General features: G+C 54.5%; 2 protein-coding genes across 6 annotated transcripts in view; both read left to right on the top strand.

Annotated features, from left to right (window-relative positions):
* Nucleotides 1–20,482, top strand: part of NOTCH1 (notch receptor 1) — a 43,124-nt gene extending 22,642 nt beyond the window's left edge. Inside the window, exons 5-34 of one of the 2 annotated variants that reach the window (XM_051636707.1) lie at nucleotides 41–163; nucleotides 331–564; nucleotides 687–842; nucleotides 947–1,132; nucleotides 1,569–1,682; nucleotides 2,273–2,386; nucleotides 3,355–3,588; nucleotides 3,921–4,031; nucleotides 4,752–4,944; nucleotides 5,190–5,335; nucleotides 5,654–5,767; nucleotides 6,762–6,881; nucleotides 7,241–7,393; nucleotides 7,821–8,049; nucleotides 8,181–8,382; nucleotides 8,520–8,673; nucleotides 8,942–9,126; nucleotides 9,323–9,455; nucleotides 9,753–10,010; nucleotides 10,112–10,224; nucleotides 10,733–11,304; nucleotides 12,003–12,431; nucleotides 13,226–13,374; nucleotides 14,010–14,226; nucleotides 14,568–14,658; nucleotides 14,909–15,074; nucleotides 15,781–16,076; nucleotides 16,364–16,511; nucleotides 16,611–16,708; nucleotides 17,162–20,482. In XM_051636707.1, coding sequence (XP_051492667.1) covers nucleotides 41–163; nucleotides 331–564; nucleotides 687–842; nucleotides 947–1,132; nucleotides 1,569–1,682; nucleotides 2,273–2,386; nucleotides 3,355–3,588; nucleotides 3,921–4,031; nucleotides 4,752–4,944; nucleotides 5,190–5,335; nucleotides 5,654–5,767; nucleotides 6,762–6,881; nucleotides 7,241–7,393; nucleotides 7,821–8,049; nucleotides 8,181–8,382; nucleotides 8,520–8,673; nucleotides 8,942–9,126; nucleotides 9,323–9,455; nucleotides 9,753–10,010; nucleotides 10,112–10,224; nucleotides 10,733–11,304; nucleotides 12,003–12,431; nucleotides 13,226–13,374; nucleotides 14,010–14,226; nucleotides 14,568–14,658; nucleotides 14,909–15,074; nucleotides 15,781–16,076; nucleotides 16,364–16,511; nucleotides 16,611–16,708; nucleotides 17,162–18,634 — 6,911 coding nt within the window. In that variant the 3' untranslated portion in view covers nucleotides 18,635–20,482. The remainder of the gene's footprint in view (nucleotides 1–40; nucleotides 164–330; nucleotides 565–686; nucleotides 843–946; nucleotides 1,133–1,568; nucleotides 1,683–2,272; nucleotides 2,387–3,354; nucleotides 3,589–3,920; nucleotides 4,032–4,751; nucleotides 4,945–5,189; nucleotides 5,336–5,653; nucleotides 5,768–6,761; nucleotides 6,882–7,240; nucleotides 7,394–7,820; nucleotides 8,050–8,180; nucleotides 8,383–8,519; nucleotides 8,674–8,941; nucleotides 9,127–9,322; nucleotides 9,456–9,752; nucleotides 10,011–10,111; nucleotides 10,225–10,732; nucleotides 11,305–12,002; nucleotides 12,432–13,225; nucleotides 13,375–14,009; nucleotides 14,227–14,567; nucleotides 14,659–14,908; nucleotides 15,075–15,780; nucleotides 16,077–16,363; nucleotides 16,512–16,610; nucleotides 16,709–17,161) is intronic. The other variant, XM_051636708.1, reaches the window with a different exon arrangement.
* A 3,998-nt stretch (nucleotides 20,483–24,480) lies between these two features.
* Nucleotides 24,481–25,174, top strand: part of SEC16A (SEC16 homolog A, endoplasmic reticulum export factor) — a 29,392-nt gene continuing 28,698 nt past the window's right edge. For all 4 annotated transcript variants that reach the window (XM_051636601.1, XM_051636602.1, XM_051636603.1 and 1 more), the window contains exon 1: nucleotides 24,481–24,560. The gene's annotated coding sequence lies outside the window, so the exon portion shown is untranslated. The remainder of the gene's footprint in view (nucleotides 24,561–25,174) is intronic.

The following is a 25,174-nucleotide window of genomic DNA, read 5'->3' on the forward strand; positions in this document are numbered from 1 at the left end:
TCAGTTAGTCAGCATCACAGTGATCATCTCCTCCATACAGGGTTCACAGGCCAGAACTGTGAGGAGAACATCGATGACTGTCCAGGCAACAACTGCAAGAATGGGGGTACCTGTGTGGATGGTGTCAACACCTACAACTGCCAGTGCCCGCCCGAGTGGACAGGTAACGTTGCTGCTGGAGAGGTTGGCACTGGGCTGGGGGGATGGATCCTGCCCCAAGGGATGCGGAGGATCAGGTGGGGAAGGGCCATCGTGCTTTGCAGCGATGCTCATGGAGCTTGTGGGAGCTGTGCAGCACCAGCCTCACATGGGTGCCCCATCCCCTGGCAGGTCAGTACTGCACTGAGGATGTGGACGAGTGTCAGCTGATGCCCAATGCCTGCCAGAATGGGGGCACCTGCCACAACAACCACGGTGGCTACAACTGCGTCTGCGTCAATGGCTGGACGGGCGAGGACTGCAGTGAGAACATTGATGACTGTGCCATGGCTGCCTGCTTCCACGGGGCCACCTGCCACGACCGGGTAGCCTCCTTCTACTGCGAGTGCCCCCACGGCCGCACAGGTTAGGCCCCATCCTATCAGAGTGGTAACTCCCTGGATGTCCCCTGGCTCGTAGCTGTGGTCTTGGTGTTCAATGACTGTGTGCCCATCACCCTTGATGTGTCCCTGCCTTTTGCTGCCCAGGTTTGCTGTGCCACCTCGATGATGCCTGCATCAGCAACCCCTGCAATGAGGGCTCCAACTGTGACACCAACCCTGTCAATGGTAAAGCCATCTGCACGTGTCCTTCAGGGTACATGGGGCCAGCCTGCAACCAGGACGTGGACGAGTGCTCGCTGGGTGAGTGCCGGGGCTGAACTCATGCAGGCATCTAAGGAGCAGCTGGGGAAAAAGCTCGTGTGCAGTGAGGACCATATCCTCTGAGCCATGGTTGTGTTTTGCAGGAGCCAACCCTTGTGAACATGCAGGGAAGTGCATCAACACCCAGGGGTCCTTCCAGTGCCAGTGCCTGCAGGGCTACTCGGGCCCTCGCTGTGAGATTGATGTCAACGAATGCCTCTCCAACCCCTGCCAGAATGATGCCACCTGCCTGGACCAGATCGGAGAGTTCCAATGCATCTGCATGCCGGGTGGGTGGGCAGCCTTATGGACCCCTGCCCCAGTGCTGGGTGAGGGTGGTGGGAGGGCTCCAGTTCCCTCTGAGTTTGGTGTTGGTTTGGGCAAGAAGCTGGGGGAGGCACATGTGCCTGGGGACAGCACTGAACAAAAAGAGCTTGGTAAAGGTTGCATGGTCTCCTGCAGCGATGAGGGGATGGGAGCAGAGAGTTGGGCACCATCAGCCCTCTTCTGCGCTCCTCCTCTTCCTGAGCTTGCTGGCTTGGATCAAGCCAAGGCCAGGGAAACCCAACCATGGAGCAGTTTGTGCCTCAGACCCCACCACCTGTAGTGCATCTCCTGAGCTGCCTGCTTACAGATGGGAGGACCAGATACATCCTGGGGTATTTGTCCTGCGCGTTGTGCCGGCCCTGTGCCGTGGTGCTGATGGAGTGCTGGGTCTCTCTGCAGGTTACGAGGGGGTTTACTGCGAGATCAACACGGACGAGTGTGCCAGCAGCCCCTGCCTGCACAACGGCAACTGCCTCGACAAGATCAATGAGTTTCACTGCGAGTGCCCCACCGGTACGTGGTGTCCATCCCACTGCCATCGTGGCAGAAATAAAGCCCTGGTGCCTTTCAGCTTGAGCTGTGAAGGAGCCAAAATGGGGTCTTGGAAGTTTCAGTCCCTCCCAGAATGGGGACAGAGGCCTGAGCACCTCTTGGTGCTTTTGGTGGGTGGTTCCCTCATTGCGGTGAGGGGCTGAGCCCCACGCAGGCGATGCTGCTCCAGGTCCAGCCCATGGGAGAGGGGAAGGAGGATTAAACCCCATGGCTTTGCACTTGAAAAGGCCCCTCTTTGGGAAGGAGGGCCGGGGGGGCTGCCAGCAGCTTTGAATGCGGTGTCAAAGTCACGGGGTGGAGCGCAGAATGGGGAGACGGTTAATCTGTGAAAGGAGGTTTTGAAGTTCAGAGACTTTGCTCCTCTAGAGATGTAAATAAGATGCTCTCAATGGCAGGTCGCAGCCCCGCATTCAGGGCCCCCAGCAGCCATCCCCATGGAAACCCAGCGCCCCGGCCGGGACGCGGGGGACCCGGCGGGCTCTGCCTGGCGGCAGGGGGGAGGCTGGCGGGCCTGGCCACTGTGCGGGACGTGACTTCTCCCTCTGTTCCAGGCTTCAACGGACACCTGTGCCAGTTTGACATCGATGAGTGCGCCAGCACCCCCTGCAAGAACGGCGCCAAGTGTGTGGATGGCCCCAACACCTACAGCTGCGAGTGCTCCGAAGGTGAGGGGTGGCCCCATCCCAGGGAGCTCGCGAGGTCCCACCCTGCCAGGCAGGAACAAGCTACCTTCTACCCTGTGATGTGCCATAAAACCATGTTGCCAAACTACAAGTGCCACCTCCCCAAGCACCTGCCATAGGGGAGTCCCCGAACCTCTCAGCAGTGGGATTGGTCCCTGCTGATGTGACTCCCAGGGGACCCGACTGTCTCTTTCCCAGGCAGTGTCAGAGCAAGCTGAGCCCCACTGCCCTTCAGCCCTGACGCTGGGCATAATGAGCCCAGCACTCGTTAGGTGTGGCCCTGCAGCAGCCGTCCCGCCGTGCTCCCTGCCTCGGCGGCGGGCGGCAGCGAGGGGGACGGCAGGAAGGAAGGAATAAAGCTGCCTCTATGGGGATGCAAGGTGCAGGGCTGTGGGGGCTCGCCGGCTGAAACCCAAGGAGCGGTTGCACAAAATGATGACTTGAGCCCTGGTGGCAAACAGTGGCTCTTTTGTGGAGCAGCTCCCGCCAGAAATCTTCCAGCTGAATGGCCTCTAATTAGTGTCTTGCTAATGCCAAGCCCCGATGAAAAGCTGCTATGTGGGCTTGGCAGGGTCTAGTCAAAGCTGTACTTTGTCCTCAGTTCTCCACCCCCAGCCCGGCGGGGAGGGAGCCGGCCGGGAGAATAGGATCTGCCCGGGGGGGTTATTATTCAGGGGTGCCTGCGGCCGACCCCCCCGTGCACTCCAGGAGGAGCTGCGGGCGAGCGCGGGGCCCGGCCGAGCCGCCTTAATGCAGGTCATTGTGCACCCCAGGACAAAGCCTGCAAGCTGGGGTCTGACTGGCCCCACCGCTGGCACGCCGGGGTGCTCCCCTGCCTGTGTCCCACTCCTGGGGGTCCCGGTGGGGCTGGTGGGCAGGTGACAGCACCCAGGTATGCTGCCCCAAGTTGTGTCCCCGTCCTGACCCTGTGTCTCCGCCGCTGTTGGCAGGTTTCACAGGCGCTCACTGCGAGATCGACATCGACGAGTGCAACCCCGACCCGTGCCACTATGGGACCTGCAAGGACAGCATTGCTGCCTTCACCTGCCTCTGCCAGCCTGGCTACACGGGCCACCGCTGCGACATCAACATCAATGAGTGCCAAAGCCAGCCCTGCAAAAATGGGGGGACCTGCCAGGACAGGAATAACGCCTACAACTGCCTCTGCCTCAAAGGGACCACGGGTGAGCGGGAGGGACCCCCTGTGGGGCTCCACATGGGTTGGCTGTGCCGGCACAGCACCCTGATCCCATCCCCATCTGCAGGCTAGTTGGCCCTGGGCCACCACCACCAGCCACCCTGGTGCTGGGGCCAGCCTGGGGCGCCCTCAGCAAGGGCAAGTTCTCCCAGTTTGGTGCCCGGCTCTTGCAGGAACCGCACCCCAGCTGGGAGCCGGGAATCTGCTGTGGTAGAGGTGCTTTGTTTTGGAGTGGGAGTACTGGTTGGTGCCAGCAGGTTTTGTTTTGCCTCGTCAGTGGGGAGAGGGACCCCCTAACAGCATCGCTCTTCTCCTCAGGTCCCAACTGTGAGATCAATCTGGACGACTGCGCCAGCAACCCCTGCGACTATGGCAAGTGCATTGACAAGATCAATGGCTACGAGTGCACCTGCGAGCCAGGGTACACAGGTGAGAGCAGAGCACAGCAGACACCACAGCACCCTGGGGACCTGCTCCAGATCCAGCAGCCCCAGAGCATCCCCTGTGCCCACGGTAGTGCTGGGGTGCAGCAAGGACGGGAGGTACTGCTGCCCCACTTGCCAGAGGTTTGGCAGCCTCCAGCACTCCTGCTTGTTCAGGAGGGTGACCCCGGCTCAGGCTGAAATCAAAGGGGTGTCTGGTGCCGGGAATTCGACTCCTGCTGCGCCCACTCCCATGGGTATCATGTTGCTGCCTTGTCCGACTGGTTTGTTTGATCGCTGCTGGAAACGGCAGAGGGCTTTGATGGGAGCAGCCCCCGCTTCTCCCCGCTCACGCGGCCCCTTGTCCTGCTGCCTGCCGGGAGCCACAAGAAAGCCTGGCTTTGTCAGCCATGGCAGGTGGGGTTACAGTCTGAAACCAGCTCCCTTCATTATTCCCTCCTGGACCAAACAAGCCCAGCACACAGCCTCTTCCCAGCCATATTGAATTAAGCCCAGCAGGCGATGCAGGGGTGTGAAGTCACCCTACCCGGAGTGCAGCTCATTCCTACACGGCTGGCACATGTGTGCCTGGAGATTTGAGCCTCCAGCAACCATTCCTCACACGGCAGGAGGGGGCCCTGCCCAGTGGGTGCCCCCTGGGATGTGACATGCACCCACCGTGCATGCATCCTATGGGGTAACATTTCCTCATCCCTCCCTTTCCCAGGGCGCATGTGCAACATCAACATCGACGAGTGCTCCAGCAACCCCTGCCACAATGGGGGCACCTGCAAGGATGGCATCAACGGCTTCACCTGCCTCTGCCCCGAGGGCTTCCATGATCCCAAGTGCCTGTCTGAAGTGAACGAGTGCAACAGCAATCCCTGCATCCATGGGAAATGCCATGATGGGCTGAATGGGTAGGCTGGAGGGCATGGGAGTTGCTGGGACCGGAGGGACACCCAACAAAGTCAAGGGTAGAGGCAGGGCAAGCAGCTGTCCCCAGTGCTGGTGCTTGTCTGTATTCTGTGCTGGTCCCTAGGGATGTTGCCCTGCAGAGGCATGATTAGGAGTCTGGGCTTTGCTGGATAAATGGTGGCTGGTGGTGCTGGCGGGGCCAGGTCGGACCAGATCCTATGTTTTACACCTTAATTTTCCCCCAAAGCTACAGGTGTGATTGTGACCCAGGCTGGAGTGGGACAAACTGCGACATTAACAATAATGAGTGTGAATCCAATCCCTGCATGAATGGTGGCACCTGCAAGGACATGACCAGTGGCTACATCTGCACCTGCAGGGAGGGCTTCAGTGGTGAGGACACGTCTAGGGGTGCTGCCCTGTGCCACTCCTGCTGGGGCCTGGGTGGGACCTGTGGGTGTGGGGTCCCTGTGATGCTAAATGTGCTGGAGGCTTTGCTGGGGAGAGGGTGGAGACCTCGGGTCTGGGTGAAAGAGGTGGCAGTGCAGCCAGCCTGGGGACCTTCAGCAAAGTTCAGTCACCCATGGCTGGAGCTGAGAGAGAGCTGAGAGCTCACCATTGCCATTGTCACCACATGTGCAGCATACCCTCAGCCCCCTCCCACCAGCACACCTCCATCTCAGCCACTTTTACCTCGTTTTCTTAACACAGGACCCAACTGTCAGACCAACATCAATGAATGTGCTTCCAACCCCTGCCTGAACCAGGGCACCTGCATCGATGATGTCGCTGGCTACACCTGCAACTGCCTCCTGCCCTACACAGGTGAAGGGCAGTGCCCTGTCCCCCTGGGCCTTGGTGGGGCACTGCGGGGGTCCTGCTTGGGTTGTGACAGCAAATGTATCCCTCTGCATCTGTGATGAGGAAGCACCAAGCATGGAGGCTTCACTTGTGCAGCCCCACCACGGGGCTATCCACGGCACCACCTCCTCGTGCCATGGCACAGCTGGAGGAAATTTGGAGGAGCTTTAGGAAGTGGCTGGCCAGAGTTTCCTCCCTCATCTTCCTCTTCCTCCTGCTGGAGGGCACTGAGGCGTTGGCTTGGCTGCAGCCCACAGCCCGGGGAGCAGGACTGAGCACCCACCCCGCTCACAACCCACCACCCTGGGGGGTCAGCACCGGTAGTGGCCCCCTTCTCCTGCCATGCTGCTCATGCTGGAAAAAGCAACTCGAGGCCGAGGGGCCAGAGGATTTTGCTGAGCTGATTCCTGTTTGCCAGCCTCCTGCTTCCGCTCGCGCAGAGTAGCAGCCGAGGCACAATTGCAGGAAGCCATGAGCTGTTTCCTGCCCTCGGCAGTGGCCATAGAAACCCCTGGGGGGACGGGGACAGGGCAGGCGGGGAGGGGAAGGCTCTGGAAAATAGCAAAGGCCAGTTCAGGAGATACTGGCTGACAGGGAAGATAAGGGTTCAGGGGGAATGTGTCCCTTAGCTGGACGTAAACAGGAAAAGCGGCTGAGAGGGACGAGGGGGGGGAGCACAAGAGGGGTAAGACAGCCCGAGTGTTGCTTCCCTGCCAAAGGAAGTGTGCAGTGCTTTAATGCAGCTCAGATTGCCAGGGCCTGAAGGATCTGTGGGGGCCTGGGGTCAGAGGGGACCAGGGATGGAGGAAACAGCCCCAGTTGGGCTGCCCCAGGGCAGCAGGGAAGCCCAGAGCCTGCCCCAGCACTGGCAGCAGTTTGAGAAGGGGATTGGGGTAGCAGAGTCTTGGGCCACCCGTTGTTTTGGAGGGGGTATCAGCAAGCGCTTGTGCCTATGCAGGAGCCACCTGTGAGGACGTGCTGGCCCCCTGTGCTGGCAGCCCCTGCAAGAACGGTGGCGAGTGCCAGGAGTCAGAGGACTACGAAAGCTTCTCCTGCAGTTGCCCCTCCGGCTGGCAAGGTAGGGGCACAGCCCAGCTGGGGCTTCAGCACACCGGCACCCCACTGTCCTTATTGCTTGGGGAGTGTAAGATGGAGGGTAGGGAGCATGGCCAAGGAGCAGTGGGCAGGTGGCTGCCTGTGTGCCCTGCTGGACAGGAGCAGCTCTCCATGGTGCCCGGCCTTGGGTAAGGTCCTGGCCTGCCCCACAGCTCAGCCAGGTGGGCAGGACATGGTCACATCACCCACACCCCTTGGCAAGGGAAGTTTGCTGCCAGGGCAGCATCATGGTGCAGGCAGTGCCCAAAACATCATCATCATCCCTGAGGCTTTCACCAGCAACTCCGGCCCACACAGTCCCTGTCCCACTCTGTCCCACAGGTCAGACCTGTGAGATCGACATCAACGAGTGTGTGAAGAGCCCCTGCCGCAACGGGGCCACCTGCCAGAACACCAACGGGAGCTACCGCTGCGCCTGCAGGACCGGCTTCACCGGCCGCAACTGCGACACCGACATCGACGACTGCAAACCCAGTAAGAGCAGGGGCTGCTCCAGGGACCACACTCAGCCTGGCCCTGAGCCATCAGCATCTCTGCCCCTCCTGGGGCTGGGATCCTTCTCCCCATGCATGGGCAAGCCACTTCTGCTGCTTGTCTGGGCTGTGCTGCAAGCCCTGCTCAGGCTTTTGGGTGTCTCGAGCATGTCCTAGTTGAGCTGCGTCAGTCCAAGGCCAAATGGGAGCTGGCAGGAAGGAGACTGGGGGGGAAAAGGTGACGTGCAGGCAGTGAGCAAGTGTGTCCCATGTGTCCTCCTTGTTCCTGGTCCCCAGGCTCTGTCCCATCCCTCCACGTAGCCAGGGAACTTGTGTGGGAATAGTGCTGTGGGGCAGCTCCTGGGCAGGGCTGCTGTACCAGGGCTGGACCCTCTGCATCTTCTCACATGCATGTCCCTCCTCTCCAGATCCATGCCATAATGGTGGTTCCTGCTCCGATGGCATTGGCATGTTCTTCTGTGAGTGCCTGGCTGGCTTCCGTGGGCCCAAGTGCGAGGAGGACATCAACGAGTGTGCCAGCAACCCCTGCAAGAATGGTGCCAACTGCACCGACTGTGTCAACAGCTACACCTGCACCTGCCCCTCCGGCTTCAGCGGCATCCACTGCGAGAACAACACCCCTGACTGCACGGAGAGGTACAGCCTCCCCTTTTTTCAGGGCTGGAGCAAGGGGCTGAGGTCCCAGTGCTGTCCCATAGCCCTGGGATGGTTTGTGGGGCTTTTGGGATGGAGCATGACTCATTGGAATGTGACGTTTGTGTTCTCAGCTCCTGCTTCAATGGTGGGACCTGCGTGGATGGCATCAACACCTTCACCTGCCTCTGTCCAGCTGGCTTCACGGGCAGCTACTGTGAGCACAACATTAATGAGTGTGACTCCAAGCCATGTCTGAATGGAGGCACATGTCAGGACAGCTATGGGACATACAAGTGCACTTGTCCCCAGGGATACACCGGGCTCAACTGCCAGGTAGAGGAACCTTGGCTACTGACCCCAGTGCCTGTCCATGCATGCTGGCTGCGGGGATTTGGCAGGTCACTGCAATCTCCCCTCCTGCAGAAGCCCTGCTGGGTCCTGACCCCTATCCTTTGCTCTGCTCCCCCCAGAACTTGGTGCGTTGGTGTGACTCCTCTCCCTGCAAAAACGGCGGCAAGTGCTGGCAGACCAACAACCTGTACCGCTGCGAGTGCAACAGCGGCTGGACGGGGCTCTACTGCGATGTCCCCAGTGTCTCCTGCGAGGTGGCTGCTAAGCAGCAAGGTCAGTCTCTGCCATGTGTACAGCCTCACAGGATCAGGGTGGGGTCCCCAGGTGCCCCCGTGCTGGGCTCTGAACAGACACATGCTCAGTTCTCTTGGTCAGGATCTTTGGCACAACCAGAGTGATCTAAAGGGTTGCTGTAACGGGCACCCCTTGTGGTTGCAGCTCTGGCTGCAATCCCTGGTGGGATGCGTGGTAGTCAGGACCTGGTCCTGTGGTGTGTGGGTGTCACCGAGGTCCCCTTGTCTCACTCTGCTCTCCTTGGCAGGTATTGATGTAGCACATCTGTGCAGGAATTCAGGGCTCTGTGTGGACACTGGCAACACTCACTTCTGCCGCTGCCAGGCCGGCTACACCGGCAGCTACTGCGAGGAGCAGGTGGATGAGTGCTCTCCCAACCCCTGCCAGAATGGAGCCACCTGCACCGACTACCTGGGAGGCTACTCCTGTGAGGTGGGTGCCACAGGGGCAGAGATGCACAGTGAAAAAACATCAGTTACTGCCTTTTTGCTGCCCAAGGAGCTGCCTCAGCTTCAGGCTGGCTTGGTACCTCTTTATTGAGTTGAAGGCTAGGGTGGTGACTGTGCTTCTGCAGCCTTGTGGGACTTGCATGAACCTCTCTGATAGTTCCCCTTTTCCCTCCTTGTAGTGCGTGGCTGGTTATCATGGAGTTAACTGCTCAGAGGAGATCAATGAGTGCTTGTCCCACCCTTGCCAGAATGGAGGAACCTGCATCGATCTCATCAATACCTACAAATGCTCCTGCCCCAGAGGAACTCAAGGTAAATTAGTTCCCCAGGCTGGGGCATTAGTGGGCTGAGTACAGATATCCTCAGTATCCGCTCATTAGCTGCTTGTGCTAGTGGAAGCAAACACACCAGTAGAGGATTGTGTTTGTGTGCAAGCTTAGCCGTCAAGGCCACGCAGGCTTGGACGTGGTGCTGCAAGCCTCCTCGTGCAGCTCAGACTGCCCTTGAGTTGGTCAGGCAGCCTCTTCGCAGGGAGGGTTCACACAAGGGACCACCGGGCCCCCCAACACTGTTTGATGAGCTGTGTGGGTTGTTCCCCCATTTCTCTAGGGGTGCACTGTGAGATCAATGTGGATGACTGCAGCCCTTTCTTTGATCCTGTCACCCTGGGGCCCAAGTGCTTTAACAATGGCAAGTGCACGGATCGGGTAGGTGGCTACAGCTGCATCTGCCCCCCTGGCTTTGTAGGGGAGCGCTGCGAGGGAGACGTCAACGAGTGCCTGTCCAACCCCTGCGATGCCCGCGGCACCCAGAACTGCGTGCAGCGGGTCAACGACTACAAATGCGAGTGCCGACCTGGCTATGCAGGTGAGCACTGCCTGCCCCCGCTCCCAGCCCCACTGCCCCCACCCACCCCAAGCACCTCAGACACCTTCCTCTGCTCCTCACCTGCTCCTCTCCCTCGGCAGGCCGCCGCTGTGACACCGTGGTGGATGGCTGCAAAGGCAAACCCTGCAGGAACGGTGGAACCTGCGCGGTTGCCAGCAACACCGGCCGTGGCTTCATCTGCAAATGCCCCCCGGTAGGTGCCTGCTCCTCGCTGGCTCTGAGCATGGGATGGTGCATGGGCCCTGTGAGTCAGCCCCTCACAGAGAGGGGCAGTCAAGGGGCCAGTTCAGCCCCTGAGGTTTCCCCAGCTGGGATAGCCAGGGGCAAAAGTGATCATATAGATCATATCCCCCCTCACTTGGAAGGAGACTGGGTTTGAGTCAGGGACCAGGAGGTGGCTCAGCCTTGCAGGTACAACAGACAGCTCTGTAGGACAGATTCTTGCCTGGTTGACCATTATTTGCAGCACGTAAAGGTGGAGCAGGAAGCTATGGAGAAGAGCTCCCTTCATTCTTAGGAGGAGGCTCTAACAGGGTTTACATTTCCAGATTATTCTTGCCCATCAGTAGTTTCAGAGGACACGCCAGAGCCATGCCCTGATTCACTGTATTTGTGCTGCATTTCCCAGAACACACATGTCTTAGGCTGCTCATAGGAGAGGGCTGGTGATTCTGACTCCCTTCTTGCTGTCACCTCCCCAGGGCTTTGTGGGTGCTACCTGTGAGAATGACTCCCGCACCTGCGGGAACCTACACTGCCTGAATGGTGGCACCTGCATCTCCAGCCACAAGAGCTCCAAGTGCATGTGCACACCAGCCTTCACGGGTCCCGAGTGCCAGTACCCGGCCAGCAGCCCCTGCACATCCAACCCCTGCTACAACGGGGGCACCTGCGAGTTCTTCAGCGATGCCTCCCCCTACTACCGCTGCAACTGCCCCGCCAACTTCAATGGCCTCAACTGCCACATCCTTGACTTTGATTTCCAAGGTGGGATTGGGCAGGATATCATCCCCCCCAAGATTGAGGAGAAGTGTGAGATCGCGGTTTGCGCGGGCTATGCTGGCAACAAGATCTGCGATGGGAAATGCAACAACCACGCCTGTGGCTGGGATGGGGGCGACTGCTCCCTCAACTTCAATGACCCCTGGAAGAACTGCTCCCAGTCCCTGCAGTGCTGGAAGTACTTCAACGATGGCAAGTGTGACTCTCAGTGCAATAACGCGGGCTGCCTCTACGATGGGTTTGACTGCCAGAAGTACGAAGGCCAGTGCAAGTAAGTGATCTGCTCATGGAGCCTCTTGTTTTAAAGCCATGACCTCTGTGCTGGTCATCAGGAGGTATTTTCTGGTTGCATCTGGTAAAGCTCCTGAGAGCAGAGCGGTTGTTCGCTCTCTACATTCTGTTCTGCTGCTTGTGGGGCTGCAACTCAAGCAACCACACTTTCTTGTGGTCTTGTTGAGTTTATATACACTGGAATCTCTCTGGGTTTGGCTCATTCCAGATGGCTTCCCTGTATCATGCCTTAGAAGTGAATTTTCCAACTCACAGTAGTAACACAGTGAGTTTCAGTGTAGGGAGACCCCATATGGAAGAGCAGCCAGAAAACATGATGATGTTAACATCCAGGCATTTGCCAAACATTGTCTTTGGCAACAGCAGGAACTTAATCCCAGATTCCTGGACAAACTCTGGTCTGAGTAGCTATTCTGTTTACCCATGTCTTCTCTGAGTCACAGTAATTTGTCCCTTTTTCTGGCATCTAAATTGTAACTTACAGCTTAACAGCTGCTATCTTTCACCTGCAGGGTTGAATGCTTCGTGGCACTGCATGGAGCAGTTGCCTTCTATGTAAACTTACTGTCTATCAGGATGAAGAATATTGTGGACCACCCTTTATTTTCCCAGCAGATGGGTAATATACACAGTACTTGCTCTGATTCATTCTTCTCCTTTTCCTTTTCTTCTGCCTAGCCCTCTGTATGACCAGTACTGCAAAGACCACTTCTCAGATGGCCACTGTGACCAGGGCTGCAATAATTTTGAGTGTGAATGGGATGGACTGGACTGTGCAAACAACATGCCAGAGAAGCTTGCAGATGGCACGCTGGTGGTGGTGGTCCTCATCACTCCTGAGAACCTGAAGAACAACTCCTTCAACTTCCTGCGGGAGCTGAGCCGCGTGCTCCACACCAATGTGGTCTTCAAGAAGAACCCCAAGGGAGAGTATATGATCTTCCCATACTATGGCAATGAGGAGGAGCTGAAAAAGCATTACATCAAGAGGTCAACAGAGGACTGGTCAGATATGCCTAGTGCTGTCATCAACAAAGTAAAGAGCAGCCTTTACTCCAGAGCTGGCAGAAGGCAGAAGAGAGAGCTCGATCAGATGGACATCAGAGGGTAAGGGGACCAATGGGTTCCTTTTACACTGAGCAGCATTTGTTTTCTGTGTCGATAATAGTAACACGCTATAATGGGAAGGATGTAGGCCAGATAATTGTATTTAGATGTTGCTTTCTGTGTGAATAGAAACCGGATTTTGCTCTCATGTGGGAAAAGCGAGTGATCGCTCAGGAATCCCTGATACAATGCTGCGCCGACTCTCACGATTGAAGGAGTCCTGTGTATTGTTGGGAGCTGGGGCCGGGCTGGGTGGGACCTGGAAGCAGAGGTTGGCCTGACCGACTGTCTGACTTCAGGAAGTCATTAAGTTAAGCCTCAGTTTGTCCCTGGGAAATGCTTTCTAGAGCTTTGTTGTAAAACTCAATTACTGCAAACTGTGTTAGGAGGTCTTTGGTATAAACGTATAGATCTAACCTTCTCCCTCTCTGTGGGCTCAATCAAAAGTCACCAAAAGCAATGGAGTTAGAGCAGCAAAACTGATGTGAAATGATCTGAAGGCTCCCAATCTGCATTACTGAAGATATGTAGTGTCTGGGTAATCTTAAAACATTGTGAAGCAGAGACTCCCTTTCATTCCTGTAGATAAGGAGTTGGATTTCACAGTGTTCATTGAAACAAATCCAATAGCCCATGAGTGTGAGCTGCAGGGTTGGGCCACAGGGAAGCAAGGAGATGGTTTCCCACCTTCTAATTCCCACTGATGAGGTGTTAAGGAGGAAAAGGAGACAGATCTTGTGTTCTTCTCAGTGTGGTCATTGCTTGCGTTTCTCATTGACTCTTCCCTTGCACAGATCCATTGTCTACTTGGAAATTGATAACCGCCAGTGCATCCAGTCATCTTCCCAGTGCTTCCAGAGTGCAACTGATGTGGCAGCATTCCTGGGTGCCTTGGCCTCCCTTGGCAACTTGAACATACCCTACAAAATAGAAGCTGTTAAAAGTAAGTATGGCTGGTCAGCTGGGCAGGAGAGACAGACCAAACTTTCCAGCCTCAACCACCTTTAAGTTATCTGTCAACTGTCTGCAGTTGAGCACAGCCTGGTTTTAATAACCTTGCATTTTTTTTTTTTTCCCTTTTAAGTCTGTTCTTCAAAAAATTTGCAAAAAAACCCAGTTTATTATTTTTGCTTATTCCAGGTTTATTTAAAAATCATTACCACTGTAAAAGTTATTTAAAAAAAAACAAGGGGGAAAGAAAAGAAAAAGAAAACCCAACCAGCTCCAATCAATCAGTGACATGCAAGGAGTTGAAGTTTGTATCTTGAAAATCCCCCCTAAATCCTTTTGTCTTAACAGCTCAATGCCAGAGCAATGATTTGAAGTTTGCTAATCCTTTTCCTTAAAGGAGAAAAAAGTGGAGCTGTCTCCTGATGCAGGCTGGCTTGTGCAGCCGAGAATTTGCCGATAGTTTGCAATTCTGATTAATAGCGCATAAAATGACCTTATTTTGGGGGGGCTGATTTAGATGAGCCTTCGGTACCTCTATTAAACTAATTTTGCTTCATTTCCACCCTGTCACCGGTTTGCTATGCAGCTTCATGTCTCAGCATCTCTTTGTGCCCCACTGTTTTGTAGGTGAAACAGCTGAGCCCACGAAGAACTCCCAGCTCTTTCCTATGTACGTGGTGGGGGTTGTGCTGGTCTTGCTCGCCTTCTTTGGAGTGGGAGTGCTGGTGTCTCGGAAGCGGCGCAGGGAGCATGGGCAGCTTTGGTTCCCAGAAGGCTTCAAAGTGACAGAGTCGAGCAAGAAGAAGCGACGAGAACCACTCGGGGAGGATTCTGTTGGACTGAAGTGAGTAATTTGCTTGCTAACCCCTGAAACACAGCGCAGCGGGGCTGCTCGGGGCTCTTCTCAGAGAACCCATTGGAGTTTTGTTCCCTAGTGCATCATGTTGGTGTCGTGGGGGGAGGAAAAATCAGGATTCTGAAAATTCTGCGTGGGGAAACTAGTGTTCCCATGTGGAGAAGGTTTTTAAATGCTTTGTGATCTGTTTGGACTTGGTAAAAAATGAAGGACAACCTGGAAATTGCCTTGTTGATTCCTCTTTCAGTTTGTGCACATAGATAAACTCAGTCCATCACAGACCAGCTCCTGCAGAGGAGCTAATTTTTTGTATGTTTTCATTTTCAAAGACCTCTCAAAAATGCTTCAGACGGCACGCTAATGGATGACAACCAAAATGAGTGGGGTGATGAAGAGACCTTGGACACCAAGAAGTTCAGGGTAAGATCACTGCCACGTCCCCTTTCTGTGCTGCCAGTTGTCCCCCGCTGGGTTTCGCCAGGGAAGGAGCAGAGCTCTGCAGAAAGCAGCAGAGCAGAGGGACCCGGGGGGCCTGGTCTGCCCTGCGCGTTGGTGCAGCCGGCTCCTTTGCAAACTGCGTGGGACAAACCCACCTTTGAGCCTCAGCCCCCTCCTCCCACCCCGAGGTGGGCGCGTTGCTCGGTGCTCACGTCCTGCTGTCATTCCGCAGTTCGAGGAGCAGGCGATGCTGCCTGACACGGACGACCAGACGGATCACAGGCAGTGGACCCAGCAGCACCTGGACGCCGCTGACCTGCGCATTTCGTCCATGGCTCCCACTCCTCCGCAGGGGGAGATCGATGCAGACTGCATGGATGTCAACGTCAGAGGGCCTGGTAAGGTGGACTCCTTTCCCTTCTGTGCTGCTTCTCAGCTAGACTAAAATCCTCCCTTACCCCTTGAAGATGAGCACTCCCAGACAGCTCTGGCCATTCTGCATTGCATGGAAGCTGTTGTGCCTGATTTAGAGATAGGCCTTGTCATGTTTTGCTTTCCATGAGATCTCTTGTTTAATCGCCAAGATAAAAATGAGGGGATACTCAAGAAGTACCTATTAAATCATCCACTGTATCTCTGTGCCACTCCTAGATTCCTCTCCACCCACCAAACTGGACGTTTCACAATCTTCTTTTAAGGTTTTTAACGATATTAATATTTAATAGGCTTTTAAATTATGACAAACATTTGGTCTTCCCCACATTTGTGAAGTTGTCCTCTGAAATAATAAAAATATTTATGGCTGTGCCTGTTCCCTACTCAAGCTTGCTTTGAGCAACCTTCCGGATAAGTTGCACCATACAGGTTAGTGTGCAGGCTAGCAGATGGAATAGGAAAAGCAGTGAGTGCTGAGATACCACTAAGGAATTTCAGATCCGTATCAGAGGAAGGATATTGGCGTTTGATGTTTAGAACAGTCAGGAACTCAGTCTTGATGCACCCATGAGAATAAGCATCTATCGCAGCCCGAGCCCCTTGCTGAGCCGCCTGCAGTACAGAGGGTAAGAAGCCCTTTTTCACCACGTCCCCCCCTGTGCTTTTCAGACGGCTTCACCCCGCTGATGATCGCCTCGTGCAGCGGAGGAGGGCTGGAGACCGGCAACAGCGAGGAGGAAGACGATGCTCCTGCTGTCATCTCGGATTTCATTTACCAGGGCGCCAGCCTCCACAACCAGACTGACCGCACGGGCGAGACCGCGCTCCACCTGGCCGCCCGCTACTCGCGCTCCGACGCGGCCAAGCGCCTGCTGGAGGCCAGCGCGGATGCCAACATCCAGGACAACATGGGCAGGACGCCCCTCCACGCCGCCGTCTCCGCTGATGCCCAGGGAGTCTTCCAGGTATAACCAGACCTTTTGCCATCGCTCTCGGGGTTTTCTGGGGAGGTGCTGGTGCTACGTGTTGGGTCAGGCTCGCCGCTCAGCTTGTCGCAGGGTCTCCAGCTCTCTGCGGGGTGAAAGGCTTGAAACCTGAAGCCCTTGTTGTCTCAGGGTGGTGGACAAAAAAGCAGCAACCCCTGGATTGGGAGCAGAGATTGGAAGGACCCACCTCGGGGAAGAGGAACACCTGGGTACTGCAGTGTCCTCTGCCTGTCCCTTCTAATACTCTTTGGTTCTTGTTGCGGCAGATCCTGATTAGGAACAGGGCAACCGACCTTGACGCCCGGATGCACGATGGGACCACTCCTCTGATCCTGGCTGCTCGCTTGGCTGTGGAGGGCATGCTGGATGATCTCATCAACTGCCACGCAGACGTCAACGCCGTAGATGACCTAGGTACAACATGGGCTCCCTCAGAGGTGGAAGGAAAGAGCTGCTCCTTGTTACTCCTTACACTAACTGATGTGTGTTGTATCTCATGATCTTCCTCTCTAGGCAAGTCAGCACTGCACTGGGCAGCTGCTGTCAACAATGTTGAAGCTGCAGTTGTTCTCCTGAAGAATGGTGCCAATAAGGATATGCAGAACAATAAGGTAAGGGTCTCCTGGGCTGACACAGGCAAGGAAAGAACCATCTGGGGAGTCTGTTAAAGGGGAATTGTTGCCTAAAATACAACACTGTCTGGCACTGAGACTCCGATTTGATTGTTCTGCTGTGAATGAAGCTGTTTCATTTAGCTCAAAGAAGCGTTGTGGGATTTGGTCCTATGGGTGATGCTGAGGGGCTGTGCGGTGCTTGATGAGCAGTACAATACAGTGTTGGCCATTTCCATGCTCATTCTGAGTCACTTGTAGGGTTCCTGGTTTGAAATTAGTGTAAGGACCTGGATCAGCAGCGTAGGAACAAGCAGCAGGAAAACCTCACCAGAGGAGAGACAATTCCAGTCTGTGCCACCCAAGTGCATGGTGTTGGATGTGGAGCTCAGAACAGGGCTAGCCAGGAGAATCTGTGAACTTCAACCTAACCCATCTCTGCTGTCTTTCCAGGAGGAGACTCCTCTATTCCTGGCAGCCAGGGAAGGGAGCTACGAAACTGCCAAGGTCCTGCTGGACCATTTTGCCAACCGCGACATCACGGACCACATGGACCGGCTGCCACGGGACATCGCCCAGGAGCGCATGCACCACGACATCGTCAGGCTGCTGGACGAGTACAACCTGGTGCGGAGCCCACCGCTGCACAGCGGCCCGCTGGGGGCACCCACGCTGTCCCCACCCCTCTGCTCTCCCAACAGCTACATCAGCAACCTGAAACCTGCCGTCCAGGGCAAGAAGGCCAGGAAGCCCAGCACCAAGGGCCTGAGCTGCAACGGGAAGGACGCCAAAGACCTCAAAGCCCGGAGGAAAAAATCCCAAGATGGAAAAGGATGTCTGCTTGACAACTCCAGCGTGTTGTCTCCAGTGGACTCCCTGGAATCGCCCCACGGGTACCTGTCGGATGTCGCCTCTCCGCCGCTGATGACCTCTCCATTTCAGCAGTCCCCTTCCATGCCTCTGAATCACCTGCCAGGCATGCCCGATGCCCACATGAGCATCAATCACCTCAACATGGCGGGGAAGCAGGATATGGCCATGGGAAGCTCCAGCAGGATGGCCTTCGATTCGGTGCCACCGCGTCTCTCCCACCTCCCCGTCTCCAGCCCCAGCACCGTGATGAGCAGCGCCCCGATGAATTTCTCGGTCAGCGGGGGGGCTGGGCTGAACGGGCAGTGTGACTGGCTGACCAGGCTGCAGAATGGGATGGTCCAGAGCCAGTACAACCCCATGAGAGGCAACATGCAACCGGGGGCGCATCAGCAGACGCAAAACCTGCAACATGGCATGATGACCTCCCTGCACAATGGCTTGCCCACCACAAGCTTGTCGCAGATGATGAGCTACCAGGCGATGCCCAACACCCGGCTGGCTTCCCAGCCTCACCTGATGCAGAGCCAGCAGCTCCAGCAGATGCAGCAGCAGCAGCTCCAGCAGCAAAACATGCAGCCCCAGCAGCCGCCGCCGCAGCCCCAGCAGCAGCCCCAGCAGCAGCAGCAGCAGCAGCAGCACCACAACCCCAGCTCCAACACCAGCGGCCACATGGGCCAGAATTTCCTTGGTACCGAGCTGAGCCAGCCCGAGATGCAGCCGGTGAGCAGCAGTACCATGGCAGTCCACACCATCCTGCCTCAAGATTCCCAGATGCTGCCCACATCTCTGCCATCCTCCCTCGCCCAACCCATGACCACCACTCAGTTTCTAACTCCACCTTCCCAGCACAGTTATTCCTCCCCCTTGGACAACACTCCCAGCCACCAGCTCCAGGTGCCTGACCACCCTTTCCTAACGCCGTCTCCGGAGTCTCCGGACCAGTGGTCCAGCTCATCTCCTCACTCCAACGTGTCCGACTGGTCTGAGGGCATCTCCAGCCCTCCCACCAGCATGCAGTCACAGATGGGACACATCCCTGAAGCCTTCAAGTAGAAGATGGAGTTTCAGAGACACTGGCCCTCCAGTGGGAGTTAGAAGCTCGAGGGAGATGTTTTTTTTAAAAGGACATTGGATGCTTTTATTAAAGGATCCTTTTTAAATATGTTTTTATAAAAAAAAAAAAAAGATGAATTAATTACTTTTTTTTTTTTTTAGTATTTATTTATGTACTTTTTATTTTACATGAAAACACTGCCTTTTTATTTATATGTTCTATTGTTAAGAACTCAATGTGGGACACCAGTGGTATTTGAAGAAATCAAAAAATTAGGGTTTTATAGGACATTCTCTTTGGGGGGGGGGTTCATTGTGTTTGATCTGAGAGGAAATGTTTATGTAAAGCTATAAGCAGCCATTTGTGGTTCTGAAATACCATTAATTTATTTTTTTTCTCTTTCTACTCAGAAAGAGAGGTAAGAAAGAAAAGGAGAAGGAAAATTTGACTAAAAATACCACTCCTTAGGGGGGGGAAATTAAGTGAGGATGGATTTTTGAAATGTGCTTTAAAATGTCTCCTTTGCTGTTATATCTGAGAGGACATTTTATGGTACCAGTCATGAATCTTTGTTTAAATTTCAGTATTACATAGTTGTACATTTGCCTGGATAATAGGAATTTTTGTTCTCTCTTGTTTTTATATATATAAATATATATATATTTAAAAGATTTTTATCAACTTAAAAAAAAAAAAAAATCATCGGGATTATAGACCTGTAAGAACAGGGTCTCAGCTAAAAAAAAGCCCCTACAAAACATGAATACTGTCCCCCACCAAAAAGAAAAGTATTTGCCAAACTTCTAAGAGAGCAAGTCCATAACTACAGAGTATAAACCAAACCCATAATGGTGGAGTTTACACACAAAGGAGACTGAATTTTACTTTTAATATCTTTACTGTTATTTTTTGTTTTGTTTTGTTTTCGTGTTTGCATTTGAGTAACTGTTTAAGAAATAAATGCCAATATGAACTTGTAAAGCACGTCCTTATTTTAAGGATGGCCTGCCTGTTGTAAAGAAGGCGTGTCTATTGATGCAGACAACCTGAGTGAGATGACAAAGCATTATCACAGCTGCCACCACCAAGTGCTCACCCGTGTCTGGCTCATCTGGCAGCAGGAAGCTCTGCCAGGTTTGGTGGGATGCTGGACTGGCTGAACAGGAGGGTGAAGGGGCAGCACAGCCCAGCCTGTGCTGTGAGACTTCTAACATTTTGTCCTTGTTAGTCTGGAGTGATGCATCTTTTTTTATATTGATGTGCACTCTTCCTGTGTATCATGTATAGTATAAGCCTGTGGCAGATTTAATGTTTGTAAATACGTTTTGTTTTGTTTTTCTTCAAAAGATAAGGTGGATTTTGTTTCAAAAATCTAAATGAGCAAGTCTTAAATATATCATAAATATATCACCTTATAGAGGTGTTGGAATATCACTCACTCGGGTGCAAGGACAAGCAGACACCCCAAGACTAGATACGTGTATGGGGCAGGCAAATAGAGAGCAGTTAATCAAGAAAAGCTAAGAAAAGGGTTCCTTTTCCTCATTCCTTTTTATTAGAACACCAAATAAAATGGCTCTTTCTCAAGGCACAGCACCTTGCTGAGCACTCATCTTAGTTAACATTTCAGACCATTGTTATTGTGACATGCCTAATATGAGTGATAAAAACATCACGTGGTGTTGAATCTTCCTATGTTTTATAAACTAGAGTGTAGTTTAAGAAAAGATATCTTCTGTAATAAAGTTATCTACATGCAAAGTTGTAGTTTGCAAAAATGATGTATTTTTTTTTGGTTAACTGATTTGCAATAAATGATGCTTCTGGGCATCTAGATTTTACTAAAACGGGAACTTAGTGTTTTTGTTATGGGTTGGTTGAAATCTGCTGCCTTTCAGTACTGCAGGGCTGCCTCTGGGCACAAAGTACCTGCACTTTCCTAACGTCTTGTTCTCTGTGTTGCAGCTCAGAGCAGGACTTTGAACAATTAAGCTTTCTCCTTAGCTTGTGCAAAACTCAATGACTTGAGAGGTCTGGTTTGAGGAAGGGGCTCTGCCCCAGGAGCCCTTCACCTGTGCTGTGGATGCTCTGGTGTCCTCTCAGGCCTCTGCCATTAGGTCAGGCTCTACAAGGGGAAACAAAAGTTATTTTAAAGAACATCACCCACACACATGCAAAGTACTGAATTACATCACTTTAAAACTCTCCTTTCTGATCAGTTTTTTAGGAGTCTTCTCTGGTCGAGGAGGCACCAAAGGTAAGAAATGGCCACATGCTTTTAATTCCATAGAACCTGTGGGCACAGAGCCCTCTGTGAGTGGCGTTGGGAGTTCTGTATAGTGCTTCCTACTCCACAAGCAATGCTGAGCACATGGCTGGGCTCAGATGTGGTGGCTCACCCAGAACTGGAAATCCATCTGACAACACCTCCCAGGGGCAGCAGCACCCGAGGGAAAGTTTCACCAATTCCACTCTGGGTACAAGCTCCCTACTCGGATGTTCGCTGTCCTTGCTGCACTCAAGATTTTAAAGGTAATTTAATTTAATTCTTTCTCTTCCCCACAGGGACTCTCTAGTCCAAATGCAGCTGCGAAGGCCCCAAATAACTGGATATAAATAGCCAAGCAGTGGACCTCCTCCCAGATCACATATGCCTGGTAACTCCTGGAATGCTGGTATTTTCCACTTATTGCTGGGGAGGGAGTGGGCATGTGTGTACATGTACCCAGTCTCCAGCCCCAGACAGATTTGGGGTGACCAGACATTTGCTGCACAGCTGCTCAGAAGCCTGTGCTGCAGCAGTGGCATTTTACGTGCCTCCCAGCAGCAGCAAAATGCAGCAGCCTCAGAGGGCAGGGGGGCCATGTTCCAGTGCGTGTTCTCTCCAGAGTCTGTGGGAAAAGGTATTTTAAGTGAGCACAATTCCCTCTTTCCCAGTGAGGATTTCTTTACCCCAAGGGACACCCTGGAGATGGGCTTCCTGAGACGTGCTCTTCCCCCCAGTTGTCACTGGCTGCATCCCATCTGGGATGTGCTGTAGATAAAGTGTGTCTGCCTTCAGCACATGTGCTGGCCAAGAATCATGTCTGGGAACATCCAGCCTTGTTCCCACACAGCCCATCCTTCCAGGTGTCCCCCACATGTACACATCCCAGCACTGGTGCCTCTGGCAGCCACTGAGACTGGGAGATGCCTGGGCCAACGTGGGGCATTAGTGAGATTCTCTCCTATCCAGTCTAACGTCCAACACTCCTGTCATTCTTGGTCAAGGGGGGAATTTGGCCTGGAACGGATTAAAACAAACATACAAAGAGGGTAATAAGGATGTGCAAAACGTAGTGATATTGCAAGAGGCACCCAAAGGCTTGTGGCTTGTTTAAGCAATGAGAAGCTGTAAACGTAATTTTCCATGAGGATGGATCAGAGGGATGCAATGAGGGGCATTAAATCCCAGGGAAAGAGGCAAAACAAAAAAGCCTGCATTGGCACATGAATAAATACTTGGGTAAGCCAAGATGAGCACCGGGCTGTTGTGATGGCAAATATGTTGATGCTATGAGGAATCCCTGCATCTGAACTATTTATTTACATGCTGGAGGGCTTGGTTTTTTCATTCTTTGTTTTCATTATTCCTGCTCAATTAGACGGGACATTTAGAAATTGCAACTCTGTATTGCTTTTACCTCCAGGCTATTGGTGTTTGCTCAGAAAGTTGCTAACAGCTGCTTCAGCCCCGATTGCCGAATTGTTACTGCAGCTGGAATCACCCCCTTAAGAATGTACAGAAGGAGCCAAATTCATCTCTGGAATTATACAGGGGTTAATGTGGCTGGGGTAGTCTGAGTAATCGCAGCAACTAAATGAGTAAATAAATAAAGCTCAGCTAGTCCGAGTTGGCTAAGCTGAGAGAGGACACCAAGACTCAGGAGAGCAACTCTCCTTTAGCCATTTTCCATTTCTAAACTCAGAGAATGACCATTTAAACAGCAAACTCCTGGGGCAAAGCTGTGCTTATGGTTGCCTGCAACTTGAAGGCTGAATAAATGTTCAGAATTTCATGGGGAAAAGTCAGTATAATTTGTCACTCTAACTTTAACCCCAAGTAAGCTGGTGAAGGAGGAGGGGAGGATCAATGCTGTGCACTCCTCACCAGCAAGGCTTTTTATTTGTAATGGGTCATTCCCAAGTTCAGATCCAGCTGTATTTTCTGAGTACAGCAAATCAGTTAGAAAGCTTCAAGGTAAAAAGGCACTGTATGTCTTAATGTGACTTTTAAAATTATGATTATCACATGCTTATCAGGAGAAAGCAAAGGTGAGAGCCCATCATTAGCCTTTGCATTTTGTGTGTATGTGTATAGCTGTAGAAGAGGATTAAGTAAGTAATGCAAATATAAAGCTATAGACACAGATGTAAACTGTTGATGATATTTACATAAAACATATGTATCTTTAAAAAGCCAACCCAACTAATTAAAATCATGTTCCCCCAGATTACACCTGTTGGGGGAATTATCAAGGGAGAAACCAGGGCTTTATCTGCAATTCATGCTTGTGTAGGGAAATTGTATTTGACAAGCTGGTTTATAAGAATGTTCCTACAAAAGAGGGAGATGAAAGGCACTTTAAAAATCACAGCTCTGCCTCTGGTTCCCACACCAGCATCAAAGTGCTGCTTCCCCTGCTTGGCCTGGGCTTTGAGGATATTACCTTGCTTTAATGATCAAGCGTGCAGGAACAGCTCTTGCGCTGATAATGACCCTTGATTAAGATGTTTGTTTAGGTCGTTCGTGTTTTATTTCTTTCCGACCCGAGGGTTGATGTTGGGTGCAGCGTGACAGCATCGGCACAGCCCTCCCTGCCTGCGTGAGGCACGTCCCGGTGCTCGGACACCGACCCTCCCGTCCAGAGCTTCGTTTGCAGGAACAGACCCTTAAACCGGCTGGGGCAGAGGGGGGGTCTTTAGACTCGGATGTGACTCTTTGATACCGCGCTACGGTCTTGTCTAGAAGGAACACCAGCCACCCAAACATGGGCTTCTCTGGAGGGAAGCGCTTTGATCCGCCTTGATTAAAAGCCGGTGTATCCCGGGATGTTTTGTGCAGCGGGGCTGAGCCCGGCAGGTGACCCCCCCCGGTGCCGGCAGGTGAACCCCCCCGGTGCCGGCAGGTGAACCCCCCCGGTGCCGGCAGGTGACCTCCCCTCGCACCAGGAGCTTCTCTCGCTCTCAGCCCCCGCTGCTCCCCGGCCCCGCAGCTCCCGCCCGCACCCCCGGCTCGGGCTGCCCGGGCCCGGCGGGGCCGGACGGTCCTTTGTCCCGCCCTGGCGGCCGCCGCCGCCACTGCAGCCTCCCGGGAGCCCAGGGGCCCGGCAGGCCCGGGGGATGCTCGGCCGGGCTGCATCCCTCCTGTGCCCGGCAGCTGCCCGAGGACACCGGGACCCGCGCGGGGCCGCGCTCCGGCCAACCGCGAGTGTGGGAGCGTGTGGCGTGGAGGGAAGGGTCTGGGCAGCGCGGGACGCCTCCGGGAGGAAGGGTTCTCCGGGAGGAAGGGGCCCCCCACAGCCCGGGCCCCGCCGAGCAGACCGGGGAGAAGCGCCGGGTCCGCCCCGCTCGTAGCGCCCCGGCGGGACTCGAACCGGCGGTCCAGAGAGCAGGCCGCGCATGCGCCGTGGCGGAGCGGGCGCTGCCGCGGCCACTTCCGCCCTCAGGGCGTTTATTTCCGTCCTGCCCTTTTCCCTTCGGAGGGGGGCGGGGTTTCGGCGCGAGGCCGGGCCGCCCCCGGGAGCGCGCGCCGCGGCGTCATCACGCGACGCGCCGTGACACGTCGGCGGCGGCGCCTGGAGCCGGATGTGCCAAGATGGCGGCGGCCGGTGCTGCGGCCGGGGCGGGGGGCGGCGCGCGCTGCTGAGCGGCCCCCGGGGGCAGGTAGGGCGGGGGGGGGGCTCCCGGCGGGAGGAGCTCGGGGCCCGGGGCCGGCGGCCGCCCCTCTGCCGGGGCTGGGCCCGGCGGGTTGTGGTGCCGCGGGGAGGGGAGGAGCCGCTGGCGGGGCCCGAGGGGCGCGGCGGGACAGCGCTCGGGCTGCGGGCGTCCCGGGGGGCGAGGAAAAGGTCCTGCGGTCACGCCGGCTGGGGGTCGTTCCCGTGCGTCTCCTCGGACGGGCCGCGGGGCCCTGCGCTGCTGGGGGGGCTGAGGCGGGAGCGGTTGCCCGAGAGCGCTGAGGAGCTGCGGGGGGTGGCCCGGGGGGGTCCGGCTGCCAGGGCAGGCGGCTGTTCCGCTCTGCTGCGGCTTCTCGGTCGTGTTAAAACTCGGTGCTTTTGGTTCCCGAGTCGCTCTTTTCGCTGCGGAACATCTCTTCAGCTGCCGTTGCCGTTTGTGAGCGGTGGGAAGCTGCCGGCAGTGCTGGAGACACGGGTGGTGTTTGGGCTGAGTGTCACCCACATGTGGCCAGATGTGCAGCAGTCTGCGCGGAAAAAAGACATCTGGAAAACTAGTGTCTCACAGACGGATTTTAAATCTGCAAATCTCATTTCCCAGCTATT

The sequence above is a fragment of the Apus apus genome, chromosome 19 (assembly GCF_020740795.1).
Source record: "Apus apus isolate bApuApu2 chromosome 19, bApuApu2.pri.cur, whole genome shotgun sequence".
NCBI classification, from domain to species: Eukaryota; Metazoa; Chordata; class Aves; order Apodiformes; family Apodidae; genus Apus; species Apus apus.